The sequence below is a fragment of the Pleurodeles waltl genome, chromosome 7 (assembly GCF_031143425.1).
Source record: "Pleurodeles waltl isolate 20211129_DDA chromosome 7, aPleWal1.hap1.20221129, whole genome shotgun sequence".
In the NCBI taxonomy this organism is placed as follows: Eukaryota; Metazoa; Chordata; class Amphibia; order Caudata; family Salamandridae; genus Pleurodeles; species Pleurodeles waltl.
Window position 1 is genome coordinate 710583225 of NC_090446.1, and position 12651 is coordinate 710595875.

General features: G+C 42.6%; 1 protein-coding gene across 1 annotated transcript in view; it reads left to right on the forward strand.

Annotated features, from left to right (window-relative positions):
• Positions 1-8077, forward strand: part of PDLIM4 (PDZ and LIM domain 4) — a 525321-nt gene extending 517244 nt beyond the window's left edge. The window contains exon 7 of the mRNA XM_069244747.1: positions 6560-8077. Within this exon, the coding sequence (XP_069100848.1) occupies positions 6560-6764 (205 nt within the window). The 3' untranslated portion in view covers positions 6765-8077. The remainder of the gene's footprint in view (positions 1-6559) is intronic.
• Positions 8078-12651: the final 4574 nt, after the last annotated feature.

The following is a 12651-nucleotide window of genomic DNA, read 5'->3' on the forward strand; positions in this document are numbered from 1 at the left end:
GTATGCAGAGTAGGTTTTCAACTCGTGGAGCCATCCTCTGCATTGTAAAAGTTTATCAAATTAATTTTACCATCTGAATGCAGAAAGTGGAGTATTATGCAGTAATGCTGGTTAGGCTTCACAATGTAATACTCTCATAATAACCCCAAAGATAGTCACTAAGATTCACAAAAATAAACTCTTAGCTCAGCCCTGGTAGTGTCACAAAGAGCAGTCAGGCTTTACTAGATGAATATGTGTTAAGCAAATCAGAGTATCAAAATGTACTGATAAGTAATTGGCACAGCTTGAAAGAAATCTGACACCAATTTATAAAAATAGAGCAGATTTTGATATAAATTTGGACACAAAACAAAGCAAATCAGTTATGTATAACCAGAGTTATAGATGTTTAAGCATAAATTAAATCTGCATTTGCAAGCTGTAAAAATCTCACCTTTGCTGTCAATGGAAAAAGTCACTAGTGACACTCAGTTACTTACAGGGTGAGCTCAAATGAACCCACTCATGATTAAGGTTGTGGGGTCGCAGGACCAAGTTATGACAGACTAATTTTACCTGGCTCGTGGGACCCACATGCATAGGTGTCCTGGCTGTCTTTGGTGCTGAATGCTAGAGCCGCGTGTGATGAAAAATGGTACTTGTGAAACTCAGGCCCCGATTTATACTTTTCTGCGCTGCATTACAGTAATTTATTGACACAAAAGCGGCACAAAATTACAAAAAACAACTGTATGGCACTTGGCAGGGCTGCAACCAACTGAGTATATAGAAAGGGCCAACAGGGTATAGGTGATAGGTGAGGATTATGGCATTATTACATTAGGGTTTCCTCTGCTAGTACTATTGTTCTGGTGATTTCCCTAAAGCCGCTGATTGTCCCCGCAGAGTAATATGAATTTGCCTAAATTCACATTGATTGTAAGAGTAGAGCTGCTTTGATGCGTGGGCGGAATTGTGGATGGGATTCTTTCAACACTTGCACCAGCAGAGCATGCTGCTCCTTACTTCCCCAGCAGGCTACACTGTGTGCATCTGCTGGCAAAAACCATAGCCTTCGAGATCCCTGAGTGAGTAACCGTATTTTCAATGATCTTCATTTCCGAGACTTCACTCTATTTTTCCAATTGGTGTGCTGCTCAGCTGGTCCAGAGAAACAAAAGGTTACTACTTGGCAGAACGAAAAATGTAAAATATTCTCATATTTCTTCGCGAGATTTAGTAGTCTTTCTATTGTCCACATATGTAGAAGTTTTGAAACCGGAGCATAACTCGAAGTGTTAAAGTATATAATCAAAGTAAAGCACATATATATTTTTTTTCTAGATGGGAATGAAAAGTATAAAGTTTTCATCCAAAGTAATGGTTTTCTTGCGCTATGGCCGCCCTGCTGCACTGGACAGTATTTTAACCTGTGGAATTTGTACCATACTAAAAAGAATTATAGCCCACCTTTTTCAAATAATGCATAGCAACATTGTTTTATTTCCTTTGTGAATAGGGCTCAATTTCCATGTTCATCAATAGCATTCAATATGCTACACAGTGTGCACTGTTCCACATACTTGGTGGAATATCTGCATTTTTTTTAACTAGGGAATGCATAGATCTTAATAAAGACATAATCTAATTGGTAAATCATCAAATTATAAGATCATATACATGCCCAGTGGCAAATCTGCCCTGTTAGCTAATAACACATCCAATGCTGGGAAGCCGTCTTTAAGGGCCAAACAAAAATACATGTCCCAGAATGCAGAGTGCTGTTGGCCTAAAAACAGTATTTTCTCATATCACACACAGGCCATGATGTCAAATGGAACCTGTGCTTTCACACCAGGCCAAACAAAGTCAATTGATTTTTCACTACATAAAATGCCACACATAACCACACTGAAAACATGGAAATGTAACACATGGCCAGATTAAAAAACTTGGCAGCTATATCAGGGTGGTGTGAGAAGCTTTGTGGGTATTTCTGAGGAGGGTAGGGTTGACTTCTTACACAGTACTTGGCACAAAAGACCCAGCCCACAAAGGCCGTTCATAGCTTCCTGGGCAGTGACAGACTCAGAGTTCCACCTCCCACTTTAGGCCCCTCTCATCCAGTGGCATAATGAAACCTTAGGGATCCCCCTGCAAAGTACATGGAGCCCCCTGCAAGGTACTTAGAGTGGTCCCCTAAGGATGCACAAGGCAAAAACTGTGCTGAGGTAGGCCCCCTGGACCCCCACCCCTCCCGCACTGCAGGGGCTGCAGGAGCCTTTGTTACGCCACTGCTACGAACATGTGGCCCAAGCGCACACCGCGGGAAAGCATGAGAATGTATGTCCTGCAAAAGGAAATAAACTCTGCTGTACCCCCATTTCCGTGGTTTATTTCCTCAATTTACAACACATCGTTTCTTCTGCAGTGTGTAATCTCTACACGTGGACACTCTCATACATTTGTAATTGGAGCTAATTTTATCTGCCCTGTGTCTATAAAACTACAGGTTGTGTTTATTCAATCTCTACTTCTGGCGCCTGATAACGTCCTCGGGATGTTGGATGCTGTTAAAAACCGAGCGCCATGCTGAGTTTTGAACCCTGCACGCAGGGTCATGCAGATGTTGCAAGACTAAATCATTAGCGCGGTCGCCCTTTCCCCATAAGGTTTAATGCAGGAATGTTATGAAAAGCATTTTAAAGAGGGAAACGAGCATGGAGTGGAAACAATAAACCTCTGCTCTAAAGGCAGCAGAAATATTTGAATCGAAGCACAATACAAATTTTGATTGCAGATCGGATTTCTCGTAAATGTGTGTTTGTGGCATTCTGGTTTTAGTCAGTGCACTCAGCAATTGAGCAAATTACTTTTTTTATGAGGAAATGGCAGGCGTAATGACCATGCAATCAGCACTCTTAGGACATTATTGGACTATGATGTTGGGCCATGTGCAACAAATTGACCTGGGTTCTCTTTCAGTCCGTGTCAAGGTACACCAGATAAGTAGAATCCTCTTGGAAACTGAAGTCTTAAGTTATGGGTTAAATCTTTTGCTTGTCCAAAACTTAGAAGGTGATCCCAAAGGGAGGGGGGGGAGAAAAGGAGGGGGAGGGGCAAGAAGGGAAAGAGAGAGAGGGAGGGAGTTAATTACTACTATGTACTTTACAAGTTTTGTTACGCCACTAGATACTGTGTGAGAAGTCAGTCCTATCCTCCTCAGAAATACCCATTTGCATATATATGTATATATACACGTGAGCAAGGCTACAGCTGCAACGCATTGTGAGGAGGCATCTGTCTATTAAATGAATATACAATCACATATTGGTGTCCGTGCACGTCCTTGCTATTTTTGAGGAGGTTGTGTGTTTATATCTATATATATATATATATATATATATATATACACATATATATTATGCTTTTTGTCATCAAAACCGACTCGACGATTCGCCTCTCAGGAGTCATGGGTCCTTCCCACACTCATCAGTGATATTTAATTGCATATTACACACTGCACATCTAAGGAGCCATGACTCCTGAGAGGCAAATCGTCAAGTCGGTCTTGATGACAAAAAGCATAAAATTACCAAAATATGGATACAATGGGATAAATTTGTGCAGCGTCATAAAAGTACACTCAGGAGGCCTAGTGACTAATGCAGGGGAGTTGTTTCCCCCTGTAAAGTCATTTTTCCGTTTCCCTGGGTAAAGCAATTTTTACACTTCATCTGTAAGGCTATAAACAATGTTTTTCTCATGTCAATTTTGTTGTGCTTTGGTAATAAACTCAAATTTGAACTTTTCACTATAGTAATAACTATGTGAATGTGTGTTTAGTCGTACAGTTGCTCTAAATAGCATGTTTATTTATATATATATAACACATGGGATCCTATAGTCTCTGTATAAAAGCCTGTCTCTAATTTCCTAATTACAGGGTACTTGTGACACACCTAGTAATAAAAAAATGGTGTAGCCATTCAACTGTAATAACATGTTTCAGTTGAGTTCTGACATCACATTGCCTGTAGGCCTGGGCAGAGCTCACAGAACTTTACCTGCTGCTATAGTCAGCAGCCCAGGGAAAAGGCAAGACACAGAGCATATTTAAAGCTGCACAAAACAAAACCTGACTTTTGTTTCTTCTTCTCTGTTTTTCTGCATGAGCAGTGATAAGTAGAAAGGAGATATTTATGGCAGCATGGTTATTTTGGCCATGCACAGCCGTGGGCTGGCAGCATGGGCTGGCCTTTCAGCCATACCTTGTAGCCAACCAACCCCCCAGACTGCCAACAACCACATAAGCAGCAAACCCCATGCTGCACAGTGTTTCGTTATGCGTGGCATGGGGTTGGCCCTGCAACTAACTCACCGCAGGCAGCCACTAGGAAGCTACCAACCCAATTCTGCACATGGCATTTGGTCATATGCAGCATGGCATAGGCTACAGGGCCTTGGCCAAAGGCCTTATGCAGAATGGAGATAGCTGCCTGTGGCCAACTTCCCACTGCGTGCGATGTGCAACATGCGGTTGGCTGCCTGCTGGGGTGTTGGTCATGTATTAGAAACCACAACAAGGAGAGCCAAGGGAGATTTAGAGACCACCAACTGTTAGCTCCTAGCTATATCAATAAGACACACAAAAGAACACATGGGTCTGGATCAAAACAATGGTAACCTAACTATCAGGGGTAATCCTACTTTAAGGACGAATTCCCTCACCCACTGAAGGTGGCATGCTTCATCATAGGGATTCTCCTCACACTGCAGCAGCTCGTCATGGTGCAGGCTACAGCTCTCAACCAAGAGGAGGAGCTCAGCGGATATTTTTTAGAGATTTATTCAATTCCCTATGGTGACCTCACAGCGTGGAGTTGGCTGCCTGCGGGGGGGTTGGAAACAAGGCCTGGCCATAGGCCATGCCTTGCAGCCAAACCCAGATGACCATGGCTGAAGGCCATGTGCACCTGGCTTTATGTGTGGTAATAAAATGTGACTTTACATTAAAAAAATGTAGAAATTCACTGAATAAAACAAAGACTAAAGATACGTGATGGGTGAAATGTTCTCTAACAATCTACCGTTTGAAACTCAAAAAAACACAGAAATTCACCAGTTATAGTTATCTCAAGTAACTATAACTCATGACATAGGTTAACTACAACTCGTGCCCTTCACTATGCAATGCTAATTACTGCACATATTACATCACTCGTGACATCTTCTATGACATCATTGATAACATCACTGCAACATTTCCAATGGAATTATTGATGAGAAAACTATACATAGCAGGGACATGAGTTATAGTTACCTTATGGCACGAGTTATAGTTACTTGAGATAACTGGTGAATTTCTGTGGCTTTTTTTTGTTTAAAATGTTACGCTTTAACTGAATGTTTATAATGTTACCTTAATCTGTGGTTACTTTCAGTGAATACATATATAACACGTTTTTAAGTTTTTATTGCACAAAATGCAGTGATATTAAAGCCTATTTTTCACGGGGATTTTCAAATCTGAGGATTTCCTGGCTGAACATGTCACATCTGAAGGACATGTGTTGACGCCCGCCCACCTGAGGAATCCTGACACAGATCATCATGGTTCATGGGATTTGCCAAGACTCATCCACCTGAGGAAACTCGATCAAGACCCCTAACATCTCACACTCAGACCAGACTCAGGCTACTCAATATAATGTCACTCACTTAAAGTATCTGAGGGGCATTGATTGGTGCCTTCACGAGAGAGGCCTTGACTGTCACTCTCAAACCTAAGGGGCTCTGGCACGAAAGGGCTGTGGTAATATTCCCTCAGATGTGAGGGTCTTGCTCAGTTGGGTCCTTGGCCAGTGAGAGATCCTGAGATGTAACATGTTTTGTCCAGGATTTCTCGCTTGTGAGGGTCCCTATCAGTGTGCTTCAGGTATGTGGCTGTTGATCAGAATTATTAACATATGAATGCCTAGGCAGTAACTGTGCACTGAACCCATACAGTGAATACACCCATAAGCCGATTAGTGTGGCAGATAACGGAAAAAACACTAAAATAAATATTAATTGTACAAAAGTATGTCTGTGTTGATGACTATAAGCATTTCGTTAGGCACTTTCCTGGAAAGTCAAATAATGCCTTGGTGAATTCTAATTAACTCGATAATAACAGTAGCAAATAAGAGAAGGATTGCAAGAGTCGCCACTGATTTCACTATCACAAGATGTAGTACTTTTGGTTGAATTCTACAAAAGCACATGTAAAACATACCTTTTTGATCACCATTTCAACAAATCTCCCTTCAAAAATATTAAAAGCTGAGCCTTATTTGCAATTCAGAAAATGCAGTCCGTCTATTTTCTGTCTTCGTCAATTTCAGAAATGTTGATAGTGCTTCATAGATTTGCTGAATGTCATCGGTAATGCCCAGGGGCTACAGTTCCCTTGGTTTCTTTCGAGAAAGATGTCTGCCTCCAACTGCTACCACTGAACTGCTTGCTTGGATTTATGTTTCTGTGACTTTGTTGTGCAGGCAGACAGTAACGCCTTTTTCTGGACTTTCCTCCTCAGGGGCACAATCGTCAAGGCGCGGGATAAACTCTACCACCCTGAGTGCTTCATGTGCTACGACTGCGGCTTGAACCTAAAGCAAAGGGGCTACTTCTTCATTGAGGAGCAGCTGTTCTGTGAAACTCACGCCAAGGAGAGGGTGAAGCCCCCGGAGGGCTACGACGTGGTAGCCGTTTACCCCAACGCTAAAGTTGAACTTGTCTGACCGTGTGCTTTGACTCCAAGAAAGCAAAACTCTTCTGGAAGTGCGCTGTCTGCTTTCCAGAAAATTGACGTCATCGCCAGATGACTGAATTTAGAAGATGGGTGGTTTAAATGCACTGCAGATCTAAGTATATAACATTGGGCGTGTTCGAACGCTGTTGCCTTTTTAACGTGAATGTTTATGATAATTGAGGTCTTTGATGTATGTGTTTCTGTATGTTTTATTTCAGTTTTCTGCTCTGGCATCTATAGAGTTCTGTGTAAATATCAAGACTCGTTTTCTACTATATCAGCAATAAAACCGGTATATATTTTTTGTAATTAAGTTACAGATAAACGAATGCTATTAAAGAAAAAAGCACACATTTGCAAATGAGGCACTTTAAGAGAGGAAATGGCAGATTTGTAATTGTGTTTTTTTAAATGAGCATATTTCCCTTTGGCCTTCACTAATGCAGAAATACAATAAACAACGTGCTTTGCCTTGTGGCTGAAACGACAAAAAGCTGTTTCCCCATGTCCCCATCATAAAGAGAACTTCCAGAAACACAGCACTGAAGTTAGTTATTTTTTTGTGTGCTGAATCTGCGAGGACAAGAAACATGTGATTTAAATTAGTTCAGAAGAAGCAATTGTGAACCAAGCATGATATTTATAATTGACCTTTGGCTTATGACCTCTGTCCAGAGTAACTTCCTTTCAATCAATATTTATCACAGTGGTACACTTTCGCTACTGTTTATACTATAGCTAGACCAAGTTAAACCAGAGCTTACGCCCACTTCTATTTTAAATTATTTAGTGTTCTTAAGGGAAGAGGAGCAAAGACACATTTTTGAAACATCAAATTACAGATCCATTTCTATTATCATGAAGGTGACTCTCCGATATGTACATCTTCATGAAGGATATATGTTTTCTTTTTCGGGTGGCAGTGAAAGGTGAGTGTGAACATGTTTTTTACTTGTCATGTCCTGGGAGGTGATTGGTATTAGTTGCCCTAGAGAGTCTTTGCTTCCAAGCATTTCAAGTACATATACATGCCAACAATTTGAAACTGGTAGGAAGAGATTTAAAAAAAACCTGGGGTTATTGATTTTCCCCTTTGACTTACATACAGGAGGAGAGGATTTTAGGTTGGATATGTAGTGTTGTGATACTCCGTGTGCTAGGACCCTTGCGGTTGTAGGTGGACTCACCAGAGGAATTACACAACTTGCTGAGAGGTGGTAAGGTGTGGTTATTAACAGTTATGTCTTACTTTAGAGTGCAGGGTGTGATCGTATGCTGAGGAATAAAGACATCTGTTATAGAGCGCTCTGTGTGGTGTGGTCTTTTGCATGCTTCCAGCCTGGGGAGGATCCTACAACTGCTGACAAGGAGGGGATCCGTTTCCTGAAGAAACAAGACTGCTCTCCCTGAGAGCCAGCAAACTGCTTCTGCATGCAACGTGTCCAAATCCAGGCAGTTCGAAGTTCGATGTAGGTGGGTGTGGAGTTGAAGCCCTGGTCCAGCTTATACATGGCCCTCGAAGAAGTTGTAGGCCCTGTGTAGGAGCACATTCAAAAAGCTCACCTGAATTCATTAAGTAAAGATGAAAGCTGAAATACTGCATCATGCCATAACACAGAGCCATCATCTATGCAAAGCAAATGGTAAAGGCAGTGAATACCAGGTATGAAAGTACAAATGTACTTACAGGCATAAGCAAAGGAAGTGCCACATGACCTCGAATCGGATGTGATGACCCATGCCCGGTTGAGAAGCTGATGCGTGTACAGCAGCAAATAACATCCATGCACTGAAAGCCATCGAAATAATGTTTTTTTTTCAATGTTTGCAGAAAAGAACGTGAAGTGCGATTCAGCTGTGTTTCTGAAACCACCACCGCCTGTCTTCACTGCCAAGAAGCTAATTATTGGCGCCAGGTAGACTACATGGATCAAGACATTTGATGACTTCCTAAATGCCTAGAAAAAGTAGATGATAAGAAAATCATTAAGTATTTAAAGAACTTTGCCGGTGACGAATTAAAAGAAGCGCTGAAGAAAATCTCACTCACTGATGCAATATAGTACCGTCAGATTAAAGAAGCATTGGGTACCAAGCTCAATCCGATGCCAAATGTCGACTATGAAAGGTACATTTTCAATAAAGTGAGACAGTAAGCTGGTAAAACGATGGATGAATTTGCTGAAAGATTTGATGTGCTCATCAAACACTAAGGTTAGTGAATTTAATGAGAAAGAAGACATACGCCTCAGGGTTATGGATGGCTGTGTTAGCACGTCAGAGCCTTAATAAGTAAACTTACAAGGAGACGCGTTTAGGTCGACAACCTTTGGACCACATTCGGGGACTTCCCAGCACGAAATGTCGTTTTAGCATCACAAATCAATAGATCAATAAACCTATCAATAATTACAATAACTAATCAACAAACTAACCAATAACATTTGGTAAGAAGCAATAGGTTGAACACACCATAACCTTTCAGTCATGAATAACCACACCAATTCGTTAAGTGTTAGGATATTTATTTCCCTATTGGCTACAATTTAATGTCATCTCTGTTAATCTCATTAGCAATAAAACTCATCAGAACTCTTCTAATTTAGCAATTAGAACACAATTAATCAATGCATAGAGAATATTAATTCAGTAATTAGGCACACCATTAATATGAAACAACTTAGCAAAGTCTCAGTAATACGTCATTTGTCTATTCGCACAAGGTATTAGTGAACGCCTTAACTAACCTCAAATTAGGAAACATTTAGCAAACATACATTTAGAAAACATCTAAACTAAGGACTCTATCAAAATAGCAGTTGGTACCTAGAAAGGAAAGGCAAACAGACAATTACAATTTTGCATCTGATAGTTACCAATCAAATGATCAGCAAACAGCGTCAGTCTTCGTCCTCAGGACATCAGTCAATTCTCCATCAGCAGAGATATGACGGGGCAAAATATAGCTAAAGAATAGGACCCTTCCCTCATATGGAGGAGAAGTAAATATCAGGCAAGAATGAGGTAGAGGATGGTTTAGAGTACTCAGACTAAGCTCAGGAAAACACTAGAGCAATAGGAATGAAGATGTCGAAGTGGAGGGAATTGGAGTGAAGTGAGCCCGAAGTGAAGTGAGAAAAGGACCCGTTTCTTCTTGGGTCACGCCGTTAAATCAAAACCTTTCTAATTAACCCTTAACTCCTCATTGGATGATAATTGGTGCACCATTATCGCTGTCCAATAATTGTTCAAGCAACTTGCCAGAATTTTCCACAAACCACAGTTTTCATGTCGCGGATTGGTCCATATTATTGACGTCTCCATCGGTTGGAATGTCAGGTAGGAAAAGTTACACTTTGTGCTCCAGTCAGTGTCTCCATTGTTTTCTCCTACTACAGTTGACCTTGCACCTGTTACGATTTACACTGTTGCATTCAGCAAGAACGTCGCCTTCAGCAAGTCGGTTCTCATGAGAAAGAATTTACTACGGCTACACACACATAACTTCTGGAAAAGTACAGCTTCGTGTCCTTCAGAAAAACAGCACATTACATGTTAGAAATTGCAGTTTAATATGAGGCCAGGCAGCTAGGCCCAGACCCTTGCTAAGCTAAGGCCTTCTATTTTAATAATGCAAAACTCTTAACGCGTAACTCTAATCATGCTATACTAATACAAATTCAAACATTATTGTATAAAAATTCAGAATTAGCAAGCTTTTCATTAGTTTTCGTATACATTGGTAGCCACTCCCCGTGGGCACATTTCAAGCGCGTGTATTATTTTCTTTGTTAACAGGTTTTCTATGCAGCTTCATAACACAATACATTGCAAGCTTTTCATGTTACTATTGCTTTTAAAAGACACACTCCAACAGCTGTCTTTCACACTATTTCAGAAGACCCATGCTGGGAGAAACGCTCAGTTTTGAGAAAATTCAAATGGTTGTAAGAGATGATGAAAGAGCAGATCAAAAAGCTGCTTATATGGACCTGGAAAAATGAATCAGCATTGGTGTAGGAAGTTGGCTCTGTATGTACTATTTCAAAGTAAGAAATAGCATGCACAGAGTCCAAGGGTTCCCCTTAGAGGTAAGATAGTGGCAAAAAGAGATAATTCTAATGCTCTATTTTGTGGTAGTGTGGTCGAGCAGTAGGCTTATCAGAGGGTAATGTTAAGCATTTGTTGTACACACACAGGCAATAAATGAGGAACACACACTCAAAGACAATTCCAGGCCGATAGGTTTTTATATAGAAAAATATATTTTCTTAGTTTATTTTAAAAACCACAGGTTCAAGATTTACAATCAATACTTCAAATGAAAGGTACTTCACTTAGGTATCATAGGAACTTTGAATCAGCAAAATAGCATGTACAGTTTTGGCAAAAATGGCAATAAGCTATTTTAAAACTAGACACTGCAATTTTCAACAGTTCCTGGGGGAGGTAAGTATTTGTTAGTTTTGCAGGTAAGTAAACCACCTACAGGGTTCAAAGTTGGGTCCAAGGTAGCCCACCGTTGGGGGTTCAGGGCAACCCCAAAGTTACCACACCAGCAGGTCAGGGCCGGTCAGGTACAGAGGTCAAAGTGGTGCCCAAAACGCATAGGCTTCAATAGAGAAGGGGGTGCCCCGGTTCCAGTCTGCCAGCAGGTAGGTACCCGTGTCTTTGGAGGGCAGACCAGGGGGGGTTTGTAGGGCACCGGGGGGGGGGACATAATTCAGCACAAAAAGTACACCCTCAGCGGCACAGGGGCGGCCGGGTGCAGAGTGCAAACAGGCGTCGGGTTTGTAATGGAGTTCAATGGGAGACCCAGGGGTCTCTTCAGCAAAGCAGGCAGGCAAGGGGGGGGGCTCCTCGGGGTAGCCACCACCTGGGCAAGGGAGAGGGCCACCTGGGGGTTGCTTCTGCACTCGAGGTCGGATCCTTCAGGTCCTGGGGGCTGCGGGTGCAGTGTCTTTACCAGACGTCGGGTTCTTAGAAGCAGGCAGTAGCGGTCAGGGGGAGCCTCTGGATTCCCTCTGCAGGCGTCGCTGAGGGGGCTCAGGGGGGTCAACTCTGGCTACTCACAGGGTCGCAGTCGCCGGGGAGTCCTCCCTGTAGTGTTGTTTCTCTGCAGGTCGAGCCAGGGGCGTCGGCTGCAGAGTGCAAAGTCTCACGCTTCCGGCGGAAAACGTGGAGTCCTTTTAAAGTCGTTTCTTTGTTGCAAAGTTGTTTCTTCTTTGGAGCAGAGCCGCTGTCCTCAGGAGTTCTTGGTCCTTTTAGATGCAGGGTAGTCCTCTGAGGCTTCAGAGGTCACTGGACCCTGGAGAACGCGTCGCTGTTGCAGTTTTTCTTGAAGTGGGGAGACAGGCCGGTAGGACTGGGGCCAAAGCAGTTGGTGTCTCCGTCTTCTCTGCAGGGCTTTCAGGTCAGCAGTTCTTCTTCGTCTTAGGTTGCAGGAATCTATCTTGCTAGGTTCTGGGAGACCCTAAATACTCAATTTAGGGGGGTGTTTAGGTCTGGGGGAGTTAGTAGCCAATGGCTACTATCCCTGAGGGTGGCTACACCCTCTTTGTGCTTCCTCCCTGAGGGGAGTGGGGAACATCCCTAATCCTATTGGGGGAATCCTCCATCGGCAAGATGGAGGATTTCTAAAAGTCAGAGTAACCTCAGCTCAGGACACCTTAGGGGCTGTCCTGACTGGCCAGTGACTCCTCCTTGTTTTTTTCATTATCTCCTCCGGCCTTGCCGCCAAAAGTGGGGCCGTGGCCGGAGGGGGCGGGCATCTCCACTAGCTGGAGTGCCCTGGGGCGCTGTAACAAAGGGGGTGAGCCTCTGAGGCTCACCGCCAGGTGTTACAGTTCCTGCAGGGGGAGGTGAGAAGCACCTCC